At 49.1% G+C, this 10,258-nt stretch overlaps 1 protein-coding gene across 1 annotated transcript in view; it reads left to right on the top strand.

The window, feature by feature from the left end:
- The window catches only part of FSD2 (fibronectin type III and SPRY domain containing 2), a 15,911-nt gene extending 8,074 nt beyond the window's left edge, over positions 1–7,837 (top strand). Inside the window, exons 10-12 of the mRNA XM_010132847.1 lie at positions 2,003–2,135; positions 5,172–5,348; positions 7,585–7,837. Coding sequence (XP_010131149.1) covers positions 2,003–2,135; positions 5,172–5,348; positions 7,585–7,837 — 563 coding nt within the window. The remainder of the gene's footprint in view (positions 1–2,002; positions 2,136–5,171; positions 5,349–7,584) is intronic.
- The last annotated feature ends 2,421 nt before the right edge of the window (positions 7,838–10,258 follow it).

The following is a 10,258-nucleotide window of genomic DNA, read 5'->3' as shown; positions in this document are numbered from 1 at the left end:
AGGGAGATTCCTGCTGGTTTCAGTGGCCTCTGGATCAGGTCCTAATCTCTTACACACATCCTGGTAACCTTTTGGGAATGACAAAAACCACTTTTTGTAACAATGAGTGCATTGCCTTAGCTCTGTAATTTAAAATTACTGCTGTCCAGCACAATTCGTACTTGAAAGTTACTAATTTCTAAACATTTTAAAAGACAATATGCCCCCAGGTGTTGCCAGCTTGCCAAGTACCAACACACCAGTGAAAAAGCTGTAGTGCGATTTGACTCTACTTCAGAGATTACCTTGTAATGCTGCTGGTGCTGGAGAGTACGGCCAAGGCAGGCAGGCAGGCAGCGCTTTCCAGGGTCATTTGGGTAGGTAACACAATATGCCCCCAGGTGTTGCCAGCTTGCCAAGTACCAACACACCAGTGAAAAAGCTGTAGTGCGATTTGACTCTACTTCAGAGATTACCTTGTAATGCTGCTGGTGCTGGAGAGTACGGCCAAGGCAGGCAGGCAGGCAGCGCTTTCCAGGGTCATTTGGGTAGGCAACATCTTCCTCTCTCTATGTTAGAATGTCTCCAGCTGGGCTGGGAAGCTCTGAGGGCTGGTTCCCCTGACTCATCAGGAAAAGGGCAGTCCAGCTTTCAGCTGGAAGCTTTGCGGTAACTGACGTGGCATTATCACCTCTGCTCTCAGGGCCACACTGGGCAAAGATCAACCTCTCCCCAAAGGGCAGCTGGAAGCCCTGTCTGCCCCCAACCATTTAATCAAAGCTCATTTAAGGAGTTACAGGTAGACACCTGTTTTCATCAGCACCACTGCTGTGACGCTGCAGCGTCACTGGGGTGTCCCAAACCTCCCCTGTCACTCACAGGTGCATTCACACCATACCTGTGTCTCTTCTGCCCTGACACTCTGTGAGAGATTTGCAAATTGTGCTTATTCAGCAAGCTGACCACACACCCACCGATCTGCAGAAGGCTACGTTCCAGTACGAAACCTGTCTGCTACACATCAGTGACACCGCAGAAAAGAAATGGTCCTTCTTCAATCTCCAGAGGAGACTGGCATTGTGTTGCCATTGCTGTATCTCAGCTGCTTCAGTCAAACTGAATACCTGAAACTGCTGGTTCTACTTGCACAGCAGCTGTTTGGTTTTGGCAGCACACGCCTGTAACTGCCCCCATCGTGGTTTGTATTGAAGTAACTTGCAGATTGATTATAATGATTTCATTTGGGATTAGCATAGAGAGATTTATCTTCTCTGAGTCTACATCCTCCAAACAGCTGATGCAAGTTGACCTGTCAGCTGCAAGCACTCACCTCCAACACTGGGAACGACCTTTGATTCTCACTGGGGTGGATACACGAACACCAGCTACAAACAGCAGCTGTGACGCACCAGGCTGCTCTTCTGAGCTGCTTTGTGAAGTCTCCGAAGGGGGAAAAGCAGAACTACTTTTATCCTGGGCTGGCTTATCTGACTTACCTCTCTGAGGATTGATTTGATGAAGAGGTGCTGAAACATGAAGGATGTTGTATGTGGCACCTTCGTAGAGATCCCTTCTCTTCAGACTGTGCCTGGCACTTACGTGGAAGAGTGAGGCCATGAAGAGGCCTTTAAGCCCCCCTTCCTCTTTCAGTGCCTAAAAATACATCACTTCAGCTCTGAGGAAGGTGACTTGAAACTGGCCAGTCCATTGCCGGAGGACCCCTGAATAGCTACTTCCTGTGCAATGCCTGCAGCTTTGAACCCTGGCTGGGGTCAAACCCAGGTTAAAGCCCCTTTTCTGCTTTTCACAAGGCTGTAACTTAGCAGTGTTGAGCAGTAAAACACTCATTCCTTTGAAAAACTCCAAATGCACAACCTTATCCTCTCAATGTCGGACACAGATTCCTTCCAGAGCACTGGTTACTCTTTTGGTGGATCCAAGCAACATTTCATCACACCTTTGCTGCAAACTCTTAACGCCGTAAGGAATCACTGGGGTTAACCTCAGGCGTTCTCTCTTGCAGGCACCCGCTTCTGCCTTAATGAGGACACAGCCCACCCTTTACTGGCGATTCTAGATGATGGATTTACAATTGCATGTGATGAACTGGAAAACCCAGAGTGTGATCTGCCCATCTACGACAACAGCTTTACAAGGTATTTGGAAGAATTTCAGTGTATTACAGCTCTCCTCACCCTCGAGCCAGGCACCGACCAAGTAAAACTTGGCTGTGTGTGTGTGTATATACTGTACAGTGTGTATTTTCTGTCCTGGATTTTGCATAAGTGACTCTGGTTGCCTTTAGTTTTAGACACCTGCAAACATCTTTATTGGTCTTTTAAAAAATGTTTTACTCATGTTTTAGAAAATCAGATTTATTTTAAGGTATTTCACGTAGGGTTCCTAAGAATAACTGTTCAGGTTGAAACGGTAGAGTCCCCTCAGAGTTCCTGGGAGAGTAAAACTCCGTGTCCATTTATCCAGGCTTCATAGTTTCACGGGGGCTATCATTCCTGAGCACCATTACTGCACTCCCTGGGGCTTGCTGCTCCTTTCTGAGAATTTCTAGGGTGACTAAGACATATTAGGTACAAAATCTCCCTTTGCATGTCTGCACTAACTTCTGCTAAATTCCAAAACTTTCTTTTCGTTTAATTCTTCATAGGGCTCCAAAAACCCAGAAAAATGTCACAGGGAAAAAAAATAAATCAAACTCCATATACTCTTAATACAGCACTAGTGGATTAGAAAAAAAAAAGCTTAATTATTAGGTTCTCTTTTAGTTCCCGTGATCCAGCACTTGCACGCTTCCAGCACTTGAGGAGCTGCTCCTCTCTGGTGGCTGTTGCTCCCTCTCTCCTGCCCTTTCCTCTGCAAGCGGCCAAGGTGGTAGAGCCTTGTGCACGACGTGCAGGAGTCTCTGCCCAGCCTTACTTGGTCTCAGTTTCACACCTGGAGGTTTGGGGGCTGTTTTTACCTACCTCTGCCCTGTGGAAACCACCAAACACTCATCTTGCATAAAGCTTCTTCACTACAGCACGGGCAAAAAAGCCCACTGGTGCTTTGGGCACCTGACCCTCTTCTTCGAAAGTGGCTTGTGTAGTTCTGAGCACAATTGGCCTGTTTAGTTTATTGATTAGATACCAGGAAGTGTCTAATGGGGATTTCAGCAGCTCTCATTGATTTTGTGAGTTTAAATCTCTCTCTCTAGCTGCTCTTTGGAACTTAAGCATCACTTGAAATTTAATGCACATTTGCAAAAAGGATTACAGATGCAGGCAGCCACACTTACCTGCTTATACATGTTGGGCACATTGAGCTAAAGAAAATGCCAAGGAAAGAAGAGTGATCTGAATGCTTCTCTTGCTGAAAGATCTAGCTGATACTATTTGGGGCTATAGAGCTTCCTTTCAGAAAAGGATGAGGCCCTTTGCCACTGAAATGAGAGACTTACCTTGCCGAAATGCATGTTTCCAGTCAGACCCATGGAAACAACATATAACCAGGACATGTACTGGCAGACACGGAGTAACAGAAACCCAGAGCTGCTCCATAGAAACGCAATGTTACTAGAGGGCTTGGCAGAGAAGAGCCAGGAGATGGTTTGCTCTCTTCATTAAAGCCATTGTGATAAGCCTAAATGGGATTTCATCCCACTTCCACAGGGTGCTTTTGTGTTTCACATAAACAGCCAGAGCTGGCACTCATCTCATTCTGAACTCTGAGGCTGAGCTTTTCATGCCACTGTGAACTTTCAGAAGCCTCTTTCATGCCAAGATGCTGTGAAAACAAACAAAAAAACCCAAACAAAACAAAGAAGGAAGAAAAATCTCCTAAGCTGAAATGACTAAGACTCACACTACAAGGGAATTACATCACCAGCTCTTCTTTCTGAAGTTTGTGTGGTCTCCAAAAGGCTAATGTGTTTCCTATCCACAGCAGCTCCCGCGGTCTGACTCAGGTTTGCCTTGGTGGCTTTGCAACTCTCCATGATGCTGGCAATATTTTGTTCACAGATGTTTACCCATCCATTTTGTATCATTCCTTTTCCATCTCAAGCTGTCACAACACAGTGTCTCCAAGTGCCTATTTCAGCAGCCTTTAAGCTATTCCCAAGACATCTACGTGCACTTGCAATGAACTGTGCGCTTGCTGTCGGTGATTGCTGCTGAGGTGGTGCAGAGTACAGCAGTCTTGCTGTGTGTGCCTGTCCTTAACACAGCAGCCCCTCCAAATGCTGAGCACAGCTCTTTCTCCGCGTTACCTAGAGACAGTCGAGCTCAGTGACTGTCAGCAGCATCCTTTGCAATTCACAGCTTTAGACAACGCTACCGCAGGGTCACATTTTGAAAGCTGCTCCTCCCAGTGATGCAGCAATGACAGCCAATACCCTGTGTACTTTTCCTGAGGAAAAGCTGGCGTGTAGTCTTACAGGACTGATGTTGCCCTCTTAAATCCAGTTAGGGTATTCCAGAAGCATTTGGCATGGGTTATTTTGCCCAACTTTCTTGCTTCAGAGCCTGTGTTTTTGGAGACTTGCACCTTCAAAGCACCCAGCTCCTCTGACCCTGAGACTGCCCTTAGGTCAGGCTGAAGGGTCTGTCTGTGGTGTCTTGTCTTTGTCTGTCTCGCCTACTGGTAAAACTTTTCATGGCCTAGCGACCTAAGCGTATTCCAGGCTCTCCTACTGTGTTCAGTCCTTGCTGGTCTCTCCAAGCACAGCACAGGCATGTCTCCTCCTCCCCAGCTGCCCCAGGAGTTTCATGCTGTTGCACAATTCCTCACTGTGAGTGACATTTAAAGCCCTGGGTTGTTTGGGAAGAAAACACAAAAATCTAACCTCTAACTTTCCCCTGCTATACTGGGGTTCACCAGAGCACTCTCTTTTCTAGCAAGTAATAACTTTCTCAGAAAATCCGGGCAGCACAGGATGCTGTGCTCCCTGTTCCTGAACGTGCCCAAGGCACTCCCATACACAAAGCTACCCACAGGTACAGACAGGGCAGGCACCACAGAGAAACCTGCAGGGTCTGTGTCAGGTCCTCAGCCTGTGGACTGCGCTGTAGTCAAAAATCCACGCCGCGCTGCTGAGGAGACAGCAAAAGTGGCTTTTGTTTATTGATATGTAATGCCCAGGTACATCACATTGCCGAGTCCCTGCCAAAGCACGTGTTCCCGTCTGTCTCCCACAGGTGTATTGGGATCCTGGGCAGTCTGATCCCGTTTCCAGGAAAGCATTACTGGGAGGTGGAAGTTGAGGAAGATACAGAGTACAGAATCGGCGTGGCTTTTGAAAACACTCCGAGACATGGTTATCTGGGGGCAAACAACTCATCCTGGTGCATGAGGCATATCATCACACCATCGAGGTAAGGGCTGTGGAGGCTGCAGGTCTCCTTTGGGAACACCTCCTACACGTACACCTGCAGGCAGAGCTGCAGAGAGCTCCTAGCTGCAGGGGCAGCTAGATTTTATAGCAAAGCCCAGATCAAACGCTTTACCAGAGGCCTCTGACCATTGACACTGTGAACTGGTATTCGAAGGATACTGGAACCTTTAAGCAAATCCTCCTGCTTAATGGCACTCACACATTGAAATAGGCAGTTGCAGGAACAAATCTGAATAAAATCTGCATTACAGAAGTTAGATGTAAAGGCCTTGCTTTAGGTCACCGAAACCCCAGTGGGAAGACAGAGTAATAGATCCCGGTAACTTAGAAACTATATAACTAAAACCCAGTTGAATGCAACTGGTTTTGAGCTCTCTCCTACCCGTGGCAGTACCCAACAGCAGAAATGCCAGCTCCCCTTACGCCTCAGCTGAACCTGCTGGCTCTCCACGGACACCATTATATTAGCAGCGTTGCCTTTGACTCCGCATGAGATTCAGGCACCCTGTGAAGCACCCGGGAGCAAGAAAACAAGTCACACCTCCAGGCATCCCCAACATTACCTACAGCCTGTCTGAACGGCTCAGCCTGCAGGAGTTGCCAGCATGCTGCTGCGTCCCCTTGAACTGGGAGCCTGGGCAGCACAGGAGTGTCCCCAGCATGCAGTCGGTAAAGGGTAAGGATGGCACAGCACAGGCCAAATCTGCCTGTCCTCTGCCTGCTGGTAGGCAGGGAGGTTTCAGGTGCAGCTCAGTTGGCTGGAGCGCGCACTCCTCCCCAGGTGCCTGCAGCACAGCCAGAGCCCGTAGCAGTGCTGGCATTTGCCTCCCACGCAGCAAGAATTGCTGTTTAATGAGGAAGACCAAACGCACTAAAGCTAATGACTCCCATACACCGCAGGCAGACTAATGGGATTGCCTTGCTACACTGAGCTAAGAGGTACGCTGAGGTTTGTTCTTCTTCTGAAGCAATGAGCATGGATTTCAGAGAGGAAAGGGAGCTGAGCCACTGCTCAGTTTGAGTCACCATCATACCCATTTCTGCAGGGAAATTGTCTCAGGTTCCAGTGGTGTGGGTGGAGGTAGTTAGTGAAGAAGCTGGCCCTTATGAAATGCCAGATAACTCACTTCAGCCGAATAGATCTTCTCATTTCTGCTCAGAAGGGCACACGTTCCCTTAAGTCTCGTAATTCTGTTTGCAGTGTGCCACTCTAGGGAGAGCTGCTGGGGAACTGGTAGAGGACCTCAGCATTACTCGAGCAGTGACTACACTGAGAAGAGAGGGCTACCCTTGTGACAAAGCTGCTTATGTACCGAGCATCTTCCTGGCCTCCAATAATCCCCAGCACAGGAATCACAATTAAAAGATGTCACCCTCTACTAAATGAGCACGAACACTGAAACTTCCCCATCACCACCACCCTGGCGTAGCAGGGAGGGCTTGTAGGAAAAGCAGCCAGAAATGTCATTTAGAGGAGGGTTTGGGAAAAGCTGTCCAGTAGTCAGGAGGGTGCCTAGCCACACTGCGAGTCAGGCAGCCTCTGCCCAAGGGACTGCTCTCCCTCGGTGCTGCTGCCAAGGTGGGCATCAGCAGTTCCTGTCACACTGGCAGGGAAGAGGGCTCAGCACCACAGGCCTTCAGGGAGCAGGTGGGGAGTACAGCAGGGCCTGGAAGGACAGGACTGAGTCATCTCACCAACTCCCTCCTTGTCAGTGCCTCCAGCTGTCTCAGGGCAAGGCTGAGCGGATGCCAAGTGGTGTTCTGGGGCAAGCCTCACCGGCCGAACAGCACAGCCCCTTCATGGAGGAAGGGGCAACTTCAGGCTGTACCTAGTGGGGAGGCGCACACTGCCCTCCAAGACATGGAAAGAGCAAAAAGTCCCATTCTGTGTTCTGACCTTGTCCATATCTAAGGGCCACCACCCTCCCCATTCGCAGCCAGACTGGGATATGAAACAGGAGGCCTGTTCCATGGGTTAGAGGGGCAGGTCTGAGCACTGGGGTAAGGCTGTATGGAAGTGCAGAGCACACTGCTCCTCCACAAACACAGCCACTGCTCAAGCAAAGGGGATGGGACTGGGGCAGCACCCGCCAGGCACACAGGAGGGATGGGACTGCAAAGCAGGCAGCGTACCCTGAACACACCTATGTGCACTATGTGCTTGCCCCGGAGAGCAGCCAGGGTTTCCTCAGGTTTTTTGTCTTTCTTGCCTGCAGGCACAAGTTTGAATTCCTGCACAGTGGGATGACACCAGACATCAGAATTACTGTCCCCCCCAGAAGGATTGGCATCCTGCTGGACTACGAGAACTGCAGACTGTCATTTTTCAACGCTGACCTTGTCCAGCACCTTTACACATTCAACTCCTGCTTCCAACATTACGTCCACCCCTGCTTTGCTCTGGAAACACCTGCTATCTTACGAATACACACCGGAATTGCAACCCCCCTGTGGACTGCCCTCCCATAACCCGTGTTCTGCAGCTACATCTCCCTGCGACCTCTGTGGAGCAATGCCCTCTTCCAGCATTAATGGCCCTGCTGCGCTCCTATAAACCAGCTCTCTCCCATTAGAGAGCAACGCAACCCTGACCCAAAGCAGCTGCCAGGCCTGAGACCTTATGACACTTCCGTCCTCTTAGGCAGGGTCTTAGCAGAAAACCATTATTTTCACAAGATCCACCAGCATCCCAGAATTCTCCAGTTAGAAATGGATACCATCTTTCTCAGAGGTCACACTGTCACCACACAGCAGTGGCAGCTGGATCACAGGGCCCCCTAGTACCCATCTGATGCTGAGGGAATCCCCTGTTCCAGAGCAATCATTAATTACACTCTTGTGTCTGCTGAAGAGCTAAAAATTGAAAGAAAAACAAAACCAGCAAAAGGCATAACGACTGTACAGCTGCTAGACAGAGCTGAAAACCCTCCAACCATGAAGCCGATCTCACAAGTATTCTCGTTGCTACGAGCAGTCTGTGACACAAGATAATCAAATATGCCTCCCCTGTGTGTGAACTGTTTGCGCCTACCACACACAGTGAGGCTTTTTGAAACACCCAAACATGCACTACGGTCTGAAATATTAAAAAGATATTTTTACAGGATGCCCATGCTTCTCATTCATTCATCCAGGGGAAAACCAACCAACCAAACGAGACCTTCTGCGGTGCTGGATTGCCCCTACAGAGAAACCCAAAGAATCAGTTTGAGCTTGTTCTTTATGGCCACGCTCCCCTCCACTCGGGTATCTCCTCCACACTCACAGAGCTCTTCTCCCCCTCAGCACCGAAGAGTTCTCACCCCTGATGCTGTGCCCTGGAAGCTCTGGGTAACCAGTGGGGCTGGAAGCGCTCTGGCTCAGCACTCAGCAGAAACGTCCTTGTACAGGCTCTATTTCCAGATACCATGCAATTGGACAGGCACTGCCTGTCAAGCAGGCTCCTCAAGATCTAAACAGCCTCGTTCGTGCATGTCAAAACTACCTGAATTCAGTCAAGAGTCAGTAACAGAGCAGCTTTTCCAAAGATTTATTGCACATTCATTACACAAACCACTGGGTCAAGTTTCCATTCTAGGAGACAGTTAGGAAGGGGCCGCAGCCTCTACAGTACACAGGGTCTGCACAAATACACACAGCCTGGCAAAAACAGAGAGATCTGACGTAGAGCCACATGCCAAAAGCTTGTCTGTTCTTCCTCAAGTAACTTGTAAAAGTAAGTCTCCCCAAAGCAGGCTTTGCAGAAACCGTAAAACTGTCATTATGGCAGTGATCAGTACTGTCTTCCCTGGAATATCTACTTGTTTCACAAGCCTCAAAAGATTGGTTTAGACATTTACGTACAGGGTCATTTCTCAGGCTACAAGGAACTCCGGGATTTCCAGAGCAGAAAGGGTTGTTACGGTTGCTTTGTCAGACCTCCTGTAAGGCAGGCCCGAGAATTCCAGTTGCTATGTCTTGCAGCAGCACAACTTGGGTGCCCCAGAAACAGGTGACTGAGCCAGCACCCACTGCCAGGGCAGAGGGCAGGGGGTGGCCGTGTCAGCTCTGCTGACATGGGCAAGGCCACACCTGGGAAGAGCAGCTCAAGTGTACAGCTCCTCTACCAGGGAATGAAGTGGTCAGAAAACACCATTCTCTGCTTAACAACTGAGGGCCCAACTTCTACCCATGTTTTACCTTTACCTGCCAAAACTCAAGTGCCACATTCTTCTCTTCAAGTAGATACCTGAAAAACAACCAAGTATCAGAGCAGAGGTAGGAACCTCCCAACAAAGCCTTTAATGCAAAAAGACTGCTGGTGAACCCAACGATTCTGATGAAAGCAGATGTTCTGTGGTGAACAGTCTCACCGCTCCCCACCAATAGCTTTCACCTCAAGTGTTTAATCTACGCCAGTACCCTGGCGCCGGGACTAGCCATTCACCTCAGACAATACAAGAACCAATGCAAAATATTTCTCACCTGGTGAACCGTCCTGGGACTCCCCAGGACTCCACAACCCTCTTGCAGGGCTGCTGCAGGGACAGATTTGACAGACTGAGTCAAACATGAGGTGCTTGGACACCCCTGAAAGTGGTACTCTACAGGTACCGAACAGCTCCACCACTACCTTGCCAGCTGAATGAATCCGCTGGAGCACACAGGCCTGATGGATGGCTACGGAGCAGCCTGCCCAGCAGAGTACGACTGGGGTCATCGCCAGGCATGGTACAGGACAGCTAAGGCACCAACAGAACTTTCTGAAAAAAGAACAAATAAGCAGTAACTAGCTACTAAGTTAAAAACAATACAGGACATGAGTTTGCACATTTTCGGTTAAATAAAAGCTTCACCTGCCAGCAGCAACCCAGGCATATCCTTCCTTAGCAATCCCAACCCTGTCATTTA

Source organism: Buceros rhinoceros, unplaced genomic scaffold (assembly GCF_000710305.1).
Source record: "Buceros rhinoceros silvestris isolate BGI_N320 unplaced genomic scaffold, ASM71030v1 scaffold11593, whole genome shotgun sequence".
Lineage (NCBI taxonomy): Eukaryota > Metazoa > Chordata > Aves > Bucerotiformes > Bucerotidae > Buceros > Buceros rhinoceros.
The sequence above is the reverse complement of the archived record's forward strand: the minus strand, read 5'-3'. Positions and strand labels throughout refer to the sequence as shown.